Source organism: Acinonyx jubatus, chromosome A3 (assembly GCF_027475565.1).
Source record: "Acinonyx jubatus isolate Ajub_Pintada_27869175 chromosome A3, VMU_Ajub_asm_v1.0, whole genome shotgun sequence".
NCBI lineage: Eukaryota > Metazoa > Chordata > Mammalia > Carnivora > Felidae > Acinonyx > Acinonyx jubatus.
The window spans coordinates 71,355,412-71,370,409 of record NC_069388.1 but is presented as its reverse complement, the minus strand read 5'-3'; the positions used below and the strand labels follow the sequence as shown (position 1 = coordinate 71,370,409).

The 14,998-nt window shown below is 39.2% G+C and overlaps 1 protein-coding gene across 6 annotated transcripts in view; it reads right to left on the bottom strand.

The window, feature by feature from the left end:
* ACYP2 (acylphosphatase 2) overlaps positions 1–14,998 on the bottom strand; it is a 274,964-nt gene that overhangs the window by 160,026 nt on the left and 99,940 nt on the right. The window contains exon 1 of one of the 6 annotated variants that reach the window (XM_053200597.1): positions 13,070–13,362. The exons of 3 other annotated variants lie outside the window; for them this stretch is intronic. In XM_053200597.1, coding sequence (XP_053056572.1) covers positions 13,070–13,208 — 139 coding nt within the window. In that variant the 5' untranslated portion in view covers positions 13,209–13,362. Of the gene's footprint in view, positions 1–13,069; positions 13,363–14,998 lie in introns of those variants that run through there. 2 more of the 6 variants (XM_027072447.2, XM_027072446.2) reach the window with 2 other exon arrangements.

Below are 14,998 nucleotides of genomic sequence, written 5' to 3'. Positions count from 1 at the left end.
ACCTTTCACCTTCCATCCAGGGTTTGCCCCCTGGAGCCACACACCATGGCATCTTTCACATTGTTGAAATAGCTGTCACACTACCATTTCTTCTCCAGGCCAGCTATCCCCAAGCACTTCAATTTAATTGAAGACACTTTTGAAGTCCTGGCCATAAGCATAGCCATAGGGGCTATAAAAACAAGCCACCAGCTTGACCTTGAAAATACTATCCTTTTTGATTAGTGAGAGGCACAGATATGTGTACACAAATAAGTGTAGTTGGAAGCAGAATGGATTAAAGAGAAGTAAAAACAAGAAGTAGAACGGGACTATAAATGAAATGCTATGGGAAGAAAGATGAGCAAGGGAATTAGACTTAACCATATTTATGTTTCTTGGCTTTAGGGACTCAAATTTTCAACCTCTAGGACACAACTTCTTCCTGTCTACATAAGGAAAAATGTGTACATCCAAATCATGTGGTGTCTGGCAAAACTATGTAATAACTCATTCCAATTTTTATGTTAAGCAATCTCAAAGAAAATTACGTATTTCTGTAGTTATATAAGCTACTCCTATTCTAAATCTGAGTTAATATTGTCAAAAATAAACTGTTGAACTTCTAAAGCACAGGTAAACCAACAGATTGCCACAATCCATTTCTACAACTGTCATTAGTGTTTACCAAAGAGCTGGTAAAGCCTCTATACACAGCTTAATCAATTTCCCTCCCAAGTTTTCAGATTATGTTACAGTTTCAGATATAATTGTAATTAAAGATTTATAGCAACATTTTAAACCATGCCATAGTTACAAATGCTCTAAAAACACAGGTTAGTCCCCTGCTCCCCTATCCCTGCTTCCATAGCCCCCACTGCAACAGAAATTGGTGGCAAAAAAAAAAAAAAAGAGCTTCTTGAGAACATGGAGATTAAAAAGCAGAGGATGGGAAGGGAGCAGGGAAAAGTAGCTTAACAGTGGAGAAAACTGACAAACACTTATCTCAGCCAGGTGATGGAGGCTGAGACACATACATAAATAGTAGGCACCCTTGATATGGTGTGATGAGAATGGCACTTGACCTCTGGTCTTCCACTCATCCATAACCCCGGTCTTATTATGAGAAAAATACCAAACACATTGTACTGGGGAGCTCCCTACAAAGTACCTAACCCCAAAGTACACCTCAAGACTGCCAAAATCACTGAAAACAAGGCAAGTCTATGAAACTGAAAAGCTTAAAGAAATCTATGGAGACAAGATAACTAAATGTAAAATGATATCCTGGATGAATCCTGGAACAGAAAGAAGATGTTAGGTAAAAACTTTAAAAATCTGAAGAAAATATAGGCTTTACTTAATAATGATGTACCAATATTGGTTCACCAGTTGTGACAAATGTACCATACTAATATAAGATGTTAATTAAAGAAACTGAGGAGCACCTAGGTGACTCAGTTGGTTAAGTGCCCAACTTTGGCTCAGGACATGATCTCACAATTTGTGAGTTTGAGGCCACATCATGCTCACTGCTGTCAGCATCAAGCCTGCTTTGGATCCTCTGTCTCCCTCTCTCTGCCCTTCCTTGTGCAGTCTCTCTCTCTCTCTCTCTCTCTCAAAAATAAATAAACAGGGGCACCTGGGTGGCTCAGTCGGTTGGGCGTCCGACTTCAGCTCAGGTAATGATCTCGTGGTCTGTGGGCTCAGGCCCCACGTCAGTCTCTGTGCTGACAGCTCAGAGCCTGGAGCCTGCTTCGGATTCTGTGTCTTCCTCTCTCTCTGACCCTCGCCCGTTCGTGCTCTGTCTCCCTCTGTCTCAAAAATAAATAAATGTTTAAAAAAATTAAAAATAAATAAATAAACAAACAAACAAACATTTGAGGGGCCAAGATGGCAGAGCAGCATGGAAGCTTTTTTTTTGGCCTCTCTTGTCCCTGAAATGCAGCTAGATCAAAACTAAACCATCTTTCACACCTAGAAAACTGATTTGAGGATTCACACAACAATCTGTACAACTGGAACCACAGAACTTGGCAGATATGTGGTGTGAAGAGGTGAACTGGGGGAGAGAGAAGCCACGGAGGGTAGGGAGCTGTTTTTGCTTGCAGAAAGAGGACAGAGACAGTGGGAGAGTACAGGAAAAGTATTCCCTCTCAAAGCAGCTGGAGAGAAAGAGAAAGAGTGGAAACAACAGCAAGAGACTGAACAAGAAAGGGAGAAAGGAAAAAGAGGGTTTAAATGCCTTTAAGACTCTATAAACAGGGGAGCACAGAGTCTGAAACTCTGCAGCTCACTACCTGGTAGAGCTCCGGTGGGAAGGGCGAATCCCCAGGAGCAGACAGTGAGGTCCTCAGAGTTCTCAGGGCACAAGGGGAGAGGCGGTTCCCCCACTGGGAGGACATTTGGTAGAGGCTGTGGGGCCTCCCCACAGGCAAAGTTCCCAGTGGACCCTGGAGAACAGCCATGTTCACTGGTGTTGGAACAAGGACATTAAGGGTGAAGCCTGGCGCCAGATGTGTGTTGTGATTTACCATAATCCCTGAAAATGCTGCTGCTGCACGATCATGTGAACTTTTTCTGGGGCACACTGGCACCCAGCTTCAGTCTCTGAGCATCTACAGCAGCATGGTCTCACAAAGGTACCAGAGGGCAGGCTGGGACACAGCCATTACTCAGCAAGACCCTTCCCCAGGGGGTCTGAGAAGGTCAAAGGTGCAGTGCCCTCAGAAGTGAGGAGTTGGGAAACACAGCCCCATCTGAGGTAAAACTTTGGAGGGAGGTACCACCTGGCAGGCTGATGGCTTGGTAAAGGACAATGTAGAAGCAGGGAGTGGACAGAAGCTGGAGACAAAGGAAGGGTGCTTGATTGCCAGCCCCTGAGAGCACAGAGTTCTGATACTACAGACTGAGTAGCTGGGTGACACCCTTTTCACCCCTCCTGTGCATGCGTATGCATGCCTACATGGGCCACAATGATCCACCCCAGTAAACTAAGCAGTGCCATCTAGTGGGGAATGGAGCCATTATTCCAAGCCCCATATAACTGGGCCAACTGCACTCTAGAGGAACACCACAAGTCTCTCCACCTGCTTAGTTTACAGACTATAAAGGGCTTCATAGCTTGACTTCTAGGGGAAACTGGGTATAATTTCAATCATATTTCATTCTGTTTGCTGGTTCATCTATTCAGTTTTTTTTCTTTTCTTATTCTTGCATAAAGAGAAAAATTTTATTTTTATTTTGTTTTATAAAAAAGATTTTTAATTTTTTCTACTATATTTTTTACTTCTTTGTAAATTTTTTAAATTCTATTTTAGTTGCATCACTTCATTTTATTCTATATTGTTGTATTCATTTCTTTTATTTTCAAATGTTTTCCTTTTTTTTCCTTTTCTTTTCTTTCCCATTTTTTCCTATGAAGCTTCTTTCAACAACCAGACCAAAACACACCTAAAATCTAGCATCCATTATTTGATTTTTTTGTGTGCTGTTTTTAGTTTTTTAATTTTTATTTTTTTTCTTTTATTAATTCTTTCTCTTCCTTCAAAATGAAGAAACAAAGGCATTCACCCAAAAGAAAGAACAGGAAGAAGTGACAGCCAGGGACTTAATCAACACAGATACAAGCAAAATGTCTGAACCAGAATTTAGAATCACGGTAATAAGAATAATAGCTGGGGGGCAGAGGGGGGGGTGTCTAGGTGGCTCAGTCGGTTAAGCATCTGACTTTGGCTCAGGTCATGATCTCACGGTTTTTGAGTTTGAGCCCCACATTGGGCTCTATGCTGACAGCTCAGAGCCTGGAGTCTGTTTCAGATTCTGTATCTCCCTCTCTCTCTGCCCCTCCCCCGCTCACACACACACACACACACACACACACACTCTCTCTCTCTCTCTCTCTCTCTCTCTCAAAAATAAATAAACAAACATTAAAAAATTTTTTAAAAATAATAATAGCTGGTGTTGAAAAAAAAGCATAGAATCCCTTTCTGTGGAGATAAAAGAAATAAAATCTAGTCAGGATGAAATTAAAAATGCTATCACTGAGATGCAATCTTGAATGGATGCCATGGTGGCAAGGATGGATGAAAGAGAGCAGCGAATCCGTGATAGAGAAAACAAACTTATGGAGAATAATGAAGCAGAAAAAAAGAGGGAAAGTAAGGCAAAAATGCATGATATAAGAATTGGAGAACTCAGTGACTCATTAAAAAGGAATAACATCCTAATCATAGGGGTCCCAGAAGAGGAAGAGAGAAAAAGGAGTAGAAGGTTTATGTGAACAAATCATAGTGGAAAACTTTCCTAACCTGGGGAAAGACATGAACATCAAAATCCAGGAAGCACAAAGAACTCCCATTAGATTCAACAAAAACCAACCATCAAAAAGGCATATCATAGTCAAATTCACAAAATACTCAAGCAAGGAAAGAATCATGAAAGCAGCAAGGGAAAAAAAAAGTCCTTAACCTACAAGGGAAGACAGATCAAGTTTGAAGCAGACCTATCCACAGAAACTTGGCAGGCCAGAAGGGAGTGGCAGGATATAGCCAACGTGCTGAATCAGAAAAATATGCAGCCAAGAATTCTTTATCCAGCAAGGCTATCATGCAAAATAGAAGGAGAGACAAAGAGTTTTCCAGACAAACAAAAACTAGAGGAGTTCATGACCACTAAACCAGCCCTGCAAGCATTTTAAGGGGGGACCTCTGAGGGGAGAAAAGATGGAAAAAAAAAAGACCAAAAGCAACAAACACTAGAAAGGACCAGAGACCACCACCAGAAACTCCAACTCTACAGGGAACATCATGGCAATAAATTCACATTTTTCAGTACTCACTCTAAACATCAATGGACTAAACACTCCAATCTAAAGACACAGGGTAACAGAATAACAGATAAGAAAACAAGATCCATCTATATGCTGTTTATAAGAGACCCATTTTACACCTACAGATACATGCAGATTGAAAGTAAGGAGATGGAGAACCATCTATGATGCTAATGGCCACCAAAAGAAACCTGAAGTAGCCATACTTATCAGACAATCTAGATTTTAAAATAAAGACTGTAACAAGACAGGAAGAAGGTCATTATATCATAATTTAGGGGTCTATCCACCTAGATCTAATAGTTGTAAACATCTACGCCCCCAACATGGAAGAACCCAACTAATCACAAACATACAGAAACTTTTTGATGATAATACCATAATACTAGGGGACTTCAACACCCCACTTACAGTAATGGACAGATCATCTAAACAGAAAATCAACAAGGAAACAATGGCTTTGAATTACACACTGTACCAGATGAACTTAACAGATATATTCAGGACATTTCACCCTGAAGCAGAATACACATTCCTCTTGAGTGCACAAGGAACATTCTCCAGAATAGATCACATATTGGGGCACAAATCAGCCCTCAACAAGCACAAAAAGATCAAGATCATACCATGCATATTTACAGACTATAACACTATGAAACTCGAAATCAACCACACAAAAAAATTTGGAAAGACAACAAATACTTGAAGACTAAAGAACATTCTGCTAAAGAATGAATGGGCTAACCAAGAAGATAAAGAAAAAATTAAAAAGTACAAGGAAGCCAATGAAAATGATAACACCACAGCCCAAAACCTCAGGAACACAGCAAAGGTGGCCAAAAGAGGGAAGTATACAGCAATCCAGGCTTTCCTAAAGAAGGTAGAAAGGTGTCAGATACACAACCTAATCTTACATCTTAAAGAGCTGGAAAAAGAACAACAAATAAGACCCAAAACCACCAAAAGATGGGAAATAATAAAGAATAAAACAAAAATCAATGCTATCGACACCAAAATAAAAACAGTAGAATGGATCAATGAAACCAGGAGCTGGTTCTTTGAAAAAATTAACAAAATTGATAACTTAGCTAGTTTGATCAGAAAGAAAAAGGAAAGGACCCAAATAAATAAAATCAAGAATGAAACAGGAGGGGCACCTGGGTGGCTCAGTCGGTTAAGCATCCGACTTCAGTTCAGGTCATGATCTCATGGTCTGTGAGTTCAAGCCCCACATCAGGCTCTATGCTGACGGCTTGGAGCCTACTTCCAATTCTGTGTCTCCCTCTCTCTGCCCCTCACCCACTCACACCTCTGTCTCTCTCATTCTCTCAAAAGTAAATAAACATTAAAATAATTTTTTAATAAATAAATAAAGAATGAAAGAGAGATCATAACCAACACAGCAGAAATACAACCAATAATATGAGAATATTGTAAGCAATTATACACCAATAAATTGGGCAATCTGGAAGAAATGGACAAATTCTTAGAAACATATACACTACCAAAACTTAAACAAGAAGAAATAGAAAATTTGAACGACCCATAACCAGTAAATAAATCGAATTAATAACCAAATATCTCCCAAAAAATAAGAGTCCAGGGCCAGATGGCTTTCCAGGGAAATTCTACCAAACATTTAAAGAAAAGTTAACACCTATTCTTTTGAAGCTGTTCCAAAAAATAGAAATGGAAGGAAAACTTCCAAACTCATTCATAAGCCAGCTTCATAAGCCAGCATTACCTTGATTCCAAGACCAGACAAAGACCCCACTACAAAGCAGAACTATATACCAATTTTCCTGATGAACATGGATGCAAAAATCCTCAACAAGATACTAGCCAACTGGATCCAATAAGACATTAAAAGAATTACTCACCACGACCAAGTGGGATTTATACCTGGGATGCAGGGCTGCTTCAATATCCACAAAACAATAAGTGATACATCACATCAATAAAAGAAAGGACAAGAACCATATGATCCTCTCAATAGATGCAGAGAAAGCATTTGACAAAATATAGCATCTTTCTTGATAAAAACCCTCAAGAAAGTAGTGATAGAAGGATCATACCTCAAGATGATAAAAGCCATATATGAAAGACCCACTACTAATATCATCCTCAATGGGGAAAACTGAAAGCTTTCCCCCTAAGGTCAGGAACACGACAGGGATGTCCACTGTCGCCATTGTTATTCAACATAGTATTGGAAGTCCTAGCCTCAAAAATCAGATAATACAAGAAATAAAAGGCATCCAGATTGGCAAGGAGGAAGTCAAACTTTCACTCTTCACAGATGACATGAAACTCTATATGGAAAACCCTAAAATTCCACGAAAAAACTGCTCGAACTGATTCATGAATTCACCAAAGTCATAGGATATAAAATCAATGTACAGAAATAGGTTGCATTCCTATACACCAATAATGAAGCAACAGAAAGAGAAATCAAGGAATTGATCCCATTTACCATTGCACCAAAAATCACAAAATACCTAAGAATAAACCTATCCAAAGAGGTGAAAAATCTATACACTGAAAACTACGGAAAGTTTATGAAAGAAATTGAAGAAGACATTAAAAAAATGGAAAAACATTCCATGCTCATGGATTGAAAGAACAAATATTATTAAAATAATACTACCCAAAGCAATCTACATATTCAATGCAATCCCTATCAAAATAATACCAGCATTCTTCAGAGAGCTAGAACAAACAATCCTAAAATTTGTATGGAACCAGAAAACACCATGAATAGCCAAGAATCTTGAGAAAGAAATACAAGCAGGAGGCATCACAATCCCAAACTTCAAGATGTAATACAAAGCTGTAATCATCAAGACAGTATGGTACTGGCACAAAAACAGACACTCAGATCAATAGAACAGAATAGAGAACCCAGAAAAGGACCCACAAATATATGGCCAACTAATCTTTGACAAAGCAGGAAAGAATATCCAATGGAATAAAGATAGTCTCTTCAGTAAGTGGTGCTGGGAAAACTGGACAGCAACATGCAGAAAAGTAAACCTGAATCACTTTCTTACACCATACACAAAAATAAACTCAAAATGGATGAAAGACCTCAATGTAAGACAGGAAGCCCAAAATCCTAGAGAAGAAAGCAGACAAAAACCTCTTTGACCTCAGCTGCAGCAACTTCTTACTCAACAAGTCTCCAGAGGCAAGGGAAACAAAAGCAAAAATGAACTATTGGGACCTCATCAAAATACAAAGCTTCTGCACAGTGAAGGAAACAATCAGCAAAACTAAAAGGCAACCAACGCAATGGGAGAAGACAATCAATCTTCTGACTTATCTGACACATCAGGTAAAGGGTTAGTATCCAAAATCTATAAAGAATTTATCAAACTCAACACCCAGAAAACAAATAATCCAGTGAAGAAATGGGCAAAAGACATGAATAGACACTTCTCCAAAGAAGACATCCAGATGGCCAACTGACACATGAAAAAAATGCTCAATATCACTCATTGGCAGGCAAATACAAATCAAAACCAGAATGAGATACCATCTCACACCTGTCAGAACAGCTAACATTAACAACTCAGGCAACAACAGATGTTGGCGAGGATGTGAGAAAGAGGATCTCTTTTGCATTGTTGGTGGCAATGCAAGCTGGTGCAGCCACTCTGAAAAACAGTATGGAGGTTCCTCAAAAAACTAAAAATAGAACTACCCTACACCCAGGAATTGCACTACTAGGTATTTATCCAAGGAATACAGGTGTGCCGTTTCAAATGTTGATAGCAGTGCTATTGACAATAGTATGTAAAGAGCCCAAATGTCCATCAAAAGATGAATGTATAAAGAAGATGTGGGATGTGTGTGTGTGTGTGTGTGCGCACGCATATATATATATTATATATATATATATACACACACACACATATTTACACATGCGCGTGCTCACACACACACACACACTGGAATATTACTCGGCAATCAAAAAGAATGAAAACTTGCCATTTGCAACTGCATGGATGGAACTAGAGGGTATTATGCTAAGTGAAATTAGTCAGAGAAAGACAAATATTATGACTTCACTCATATGTGGAATTTAAGATACAAAACAGATGAACCTAAGGGACAAGAAGCAAAAATAATATATAAACAGGGAGGGCGACAAAACATAAGAGACTCTTAAATACAGAGAACAAACTGATGGTTGCTGTAAGGCTTGTGGGTGGAGAGATGGGTTAAATGGGTAAGGAGCATTAGGGAGGACATTTGCTGGGATGAGCACTGGGTATTATACATAGGGGATGGATCACTGGAATCTACTCCTGAAATCATTATTGCACTATATGTTAACTAACTTGGATGTAAATTAAAAATAAAAAATAACAATAAATTTAAAAATTAAAATTTTAAAAATTTAAAAATTAATAAAATAAATAAATAATAAACATTTTAGAAAGGAAGGAAGGAACAAAGGAAGAAAGTAACTGAATCCCTATAGTATCTTCTAACTTATCTATAAATTTCAAACTATTCTAAAACAAAAGATTTATTTTTAAAAAAGGTAGAGGAAGAGAAGCAGCAATGGAAAGCAACAGCACCCAAAGGCTCTATATGTAGACTTTGCAGATCCACCTGAGAAGTGAATCCACTATTGGTAATAATATCTCTATGAGTGTATTTTCCTGAATTTCAAACAACCAAGTTATAAACTAATTCTTAGAATATGATGTTTGTAAATTTTGCTGTATTTGAGAATAAGGCAGAACACCTTTGACCTCTAGAATGTTTTGACTGCCTTTTGTCACCAAGTTAAATTCAAACTTTTTTTTATTGTTTATTTATTTTGAGAGAGAGATAGTGTGGGGGAGGAGCAGAGAGAGAGAGAGAGAGAGAGGGAGAGAGACAGAGAATTACAGGCACTGACAGCCTAGAGCCCGATGCACGGCTCAAACCCATCAACCACAAGATCATGACCTGAGCCGAAATCAAGAGTTGGACACTTAAACAACTGAGCCACCCAGGTGCTCCTTAAATTCAAACATTCTGAACAGGCATATAACAAACCTTGATTTTGGTTGGAAAATATTTTCTGTCCATAAACTCCATTAAGCCAGTTTAATTCATTGATCAATTTTCCATCAGGACAGGATAATTAAATCATTTTCCATATTTTCCATATTCATTTTGATATCATTGAAACCATCTTCATTGGGAATATTTTCCATTTAGGTATTTTACTGACAGTTTTATTTATCAATCTAAATTGTGTCCATATAAAATGTTCCCAATCGTTGCTTCTTCCATTGTAAATTTATTTTTATAGCTATTATTTCCAGCAAGTCAGCTTTCACTAAGATTTTATTATTCCATACTTTTAAAATAAAATTTAATCTTAAAATGTTTCCTCTAGGGGCACCTGGGTGGCTCAGTTGGTTAAGTGTCCGACTTCAGCTCAGGTCATGATCTTGCAGTCTGTGAGTTCAAGCTTCGTGTCGGGCTCTGTGCTGACAGCTCAGAGCCTGGAGCCTGCCTCAGATTCTGTGTCTCCCTCTCACTCTGCCCCTCCCCTGTTCACACTCTGTCTCTCTCTCTCTCTCTCTCTCTCAAAAATAAATAAACATTTAAAAAATAATACAATGTTTCCTCTAATTATTATCCATTTTATATTAAAATTAAATTTTGTTTTTATTATTATCAATAATTTCTATATAAGCATTATGACTTAGACAAAAGGCTAATGGTTTGTATTTATTTCTTACATAATCTGTAAGAAAACTGTGGGTTTTGTGAGACAAAGATATAGACTAATATAAAGAAATAGTGGCAGTGTCACCAAGCAACAGAGACAGAGTCAAACATCTGACTGTTTATGGACCAGGTCAAACTTCCTTGGAGCCAAAAGTCCTCAGGGTCATAAGCCATAAAAATGTCCTCAGGTCATCCAGACTGGTCCAAATGGCTGAGTCTAAATGTCCTGTATCAGTATATATATGTGTGTGTGTTTGGCGCATAAGTTAGGAAGAGGCAAAATAAAGGTGGAAAAGGTATTGAAAGGAGAATCAATGAGTTATAGTGATTAAGAGCATGGGCTTGGGTATCAGAATGTCAAGGTACAATTCCTATCACCACCACTTAATTTGCTCTGTAACCTGGTAAAGTTACTTCTCTATGCCTCAATTTTTCTACCTGATACATGAGGAAAATGTTGAGGTCACAGGGTTGAGGATCAAATGAGATAATATATGTAAAATATTGAGTACAGAACTTGGCACATCCTAGGTTCCAGCAAATGTCAGTGTATATGTGTGCAAATATCTGACTCTGAATTTGTCACATATACTATGCTTTGATAAACCAATAGTATGCATGTACTCTTCCATTTAACATACCACAAACTATAGGAGTTAGCCCTAGAGATGATTTTTTAAACCCCACTCTTCATGTGTAGTTGATCTTTACATGCCATATATAATTGATCATTATATACCACATAACCACCACATACACAAAAGTACAATTATATTGTTAAAATCAAGAGAAATACATTATGCATTAACACAAAACACTGCATAATGGAAACATGCAGGTTTTAGAATTTGAGAAATGCAAGATCAAATCCCATTTATCAACTCAACACTTGTCTAAGTTAGTGAACCTCTCTGTATCTGTTTTCTCACTGTGGAAACGGGAATAAGACATATTTCTCACAAAACTGTGATAAGGATTAAGTTAACAATAGTAAGATACTCAGCACATGGAACATACCCTATAAATGTCACACCTGCGCATGTGCACACTCGCGCACACACACATGCACACACACACTCCTTAATTAGTGCCATTTCTGTCCAAATGACCAAATATTTTGTCATAAAATATTTTCATATTTTATGTCCTGTGTTTCAAATGACTTATTCTGGCAGTTTCCAACCCAGAATACCAGATCCCTGGGCATACACAAAGACTTACTACAGGTACAAGGCCTTAGATAATTTTAAGAAAATCAGTTTCCAGATCTTCAACATCCACATGTATTCTTTCCTCGTGTTGGCCTGTCTGAGAAAGCACCTGTGGTCTGGGGGTGGTTCTCCTTTCCTACAGCCCTTTGCACAAACATCTTTGAAAGGAAAGCCCTTAATCTCATTCTGTGCATCACCCCAAAGCATAAAAACCTCTAGAGTACCAAAATAGAGTACAGTTTCTTTAATCAAGTTTCCATAAACACCTCCAGCTTTCTCCTTAAGAAATAAGTCTTCAGTACAGATTTTCCTTTTAAATTGAATAACATTTATCATGTTTTTAAGTATAGTTTTATTATTTACATGAACTGTATTCTGTTAGTAATCATAATAGCAACTCAAGCCAGAAGAAAAAAAATTATAAAGCTTTATGGTCATAGGAAATTAAGAAAATATATTTAAATGTATATGTGCATATATACACATACATACTGTACATACATATTGCAAAAAAGCTTGATAGGGTGATCAATAACAAACTCTCAAACATAACAATGGGATAAAATTCTGTGGGGGAAGTGGAAAGGAAATCAAACTCAAAGAGGAAAAGGTATGATGTAAAATTTTCCAACGCTAAAAAAAACTTTACTTTAAATGATGGCAATTATTAAATCACTAACTTATTTATATTCCATTGGATAAATTCCTGAGTGACTTAACATTTTAATTTTGAACTAACAATAGTAAAAATCAGCCAAATATTACATCCTTTGCAACTAAATTTTTGATGAAACAAAAACTAGATAACTGAATTCTGTTAAGAGCTACACAGAAGGGGGAGAAAGGGTAATCTGGCAAAGCGAACCCTCAAACATCAAGTGTCCCTTCTGAAATTCAAGCCCAATTTCAGTGGCTTGAAACGAAGACCACTAGTTCAAATGCCCTCTCTTCATTTCCTACCCAACTTTATTCTTTCCCACTCCGCCCGCCCCCCAACCCCGCACCTCCTCACTCCGCGGGCTCGGAAAGCCCAGCAGTCCCCTCTCTACCTCCCTTCAGCCCCTCCTCACACCCACAGCGTTCTCTGCTCTCCCCCTCCTCTCCCACCCCAGGTCTTCAGCGCATGCGCGCTTGGATGCAGTCCCATCCGCGGCTGCTGTGTCATGGCCGAGCGGAAGTCCCGGCCACAGCGGGGAGGGAGGGGGGGGCGTCCTTAAGATGAGAGGCACTTTTCTTAGCTTTCTCCCCTTCTGCCCAAAACACCTCTTTGATCTCCCACTGTCGCGGGGAGGTGGGGGCCGTCCCCTACCCTGCACTCTCCCGAACACCTCGTAGTCCACGGATTTGAGTCGCCTGGCGGCAGACATGGCGGCGAGTCCTCTGCCGAGGAGCCGGAGTGGGGTTCGGGACGCGGCGACTGCGGCGGCCAGGAAAGGGAGGGGGCACATGGGACCTCTCGGCGTACCCCGCGCCTGTCACCAGCCCGGGACGCGAGCGCGCCGGGGTCACGCGTCGGAAAGTGGCAAATGAGACTGCGGGTACTGGGATCGGGGGCAGCTAAGGACGCTGGACGGGAAGACCGTTCGGTCCCTGGCCCCGAGGCCTCCCTCTTTGCCCTCCCCTCCCTTATGGAACCTGACTTGCTTCCCCGCCGGTTCCATGTTCCCTGCGATTTAATTAACCTCCGGGCTCGTTTCTCAGTGTTGGTAAATAAAAGCCGGATGCTGTGCCCAGATGTCAATAGTTTGGTAACCAAACGTGATTGCTTTTGAAATGAAAGATCTGCCAGCTTGTTGATTGAGGGCACTTGGTTATTGAGTTAATTCTTATTAAATGTTTGGGCGACTGCCAAGTCTATTTGGCGATTTTGAGCCAATTCTTAAGGTAATGTGTGCACATTTTCATCTCTACTGTTGAGTCAGAAAGGTTTGGGGCCTGAATCCATATTCAAGTGGATTGTAGTATTTTCTGGGATAAGAAACTTGAAAAATCTAACTTCTTTTATGCTGGTGGAAACGGAGAGTGGGGGGGAAATCTTCTTGCCTGCCGTTCACTCACATAGCTTTTTTATGGTCTTATTGTTGAGCGACATCCCAATTGCCTACAAGGTTAAGGCAGTTTGTACTTAGAGAATGCACTTTATGGTGAGCTGTTATGAAGTCTTAATTTAAAGCAACCCACCACTGCGAAGAATCTGGATACAGCTATTGATAATCTGCTGCCTTCTAGAATTCCAGATTTTTTTACTTGTGAGAATTTGCATTTCTCAACATAATTTGTTGGCTTCAATACCTTTACATATTTCTCTGCATCTGGCCACAGAGTTAAAATAATCCTCTACAATATGATTCAATATTATGTGCCAATTCTAGTAGAGAACACCAAAAATCATCTAAAAGTTGGTTAGAATTTGGTTAAAACATTTTAAAGTAAAATTCCAGTATTCTGGAAGTGCTAATCCAGGTAATTTTATGTAATGAAGATCCTGGTTTATTACAGACACCTGACAATTATGTCTACCTCTCTTCCCCGTGTTTATTCCATGCCCACTGTAGAATCTACATAGATCCTACACCATTCTTTTCAATGATGTCTCTATAGAGTTTCTACATTGCATTCTAAACAAAACTGAAGGCCTTCAGCCTTCACTAACCTCTTATTACCTGCTTATCCCCATCCATAAATTATTCTGTAGTTTATAGGTAACCTACCGTCAAGGCACTTTGAATTATTCTGCTCTCTGAACATACCTTGACCTTTAAAAAAAAATCTTTAGGGGCACCTGAGTGGTTCAGTCAATTGAACATGGGACTCTCGGTTTCAGCTCAGGTCATGATCTCACAGTTCGTTGAGTTCGAGACCTACATAGGGCTCCATGCTGACATGCCAAGCCTGTCTCCCTCTCTCTCTGCCCCTCCCCTGCTCATTATGTCTCTCTCTCAAAATAAATAAATAATTTAACTAAAAAAAAAAAAAATGTTTTGTAAATCTTTGCTCTTGGATCTACTTTATTTAGACTACTTCTTCTAATTCCCAAATCTCCCCCTATTCCTTTTAGTTGCCTGTGCAAGTGCTTACCAGATTTCATCCTAATTATTAGTGTCTCCTTCACTAGTACTGTGCCTTCTAAGAAGTAAAACTCAAATTGGGTTGAGATCCTGTCACTACCACTAATCCTGTCACTGATAAGCTTGACATTTTCTTTTTCTTAATCTTGGACTTTTCCCCATGTTTACCC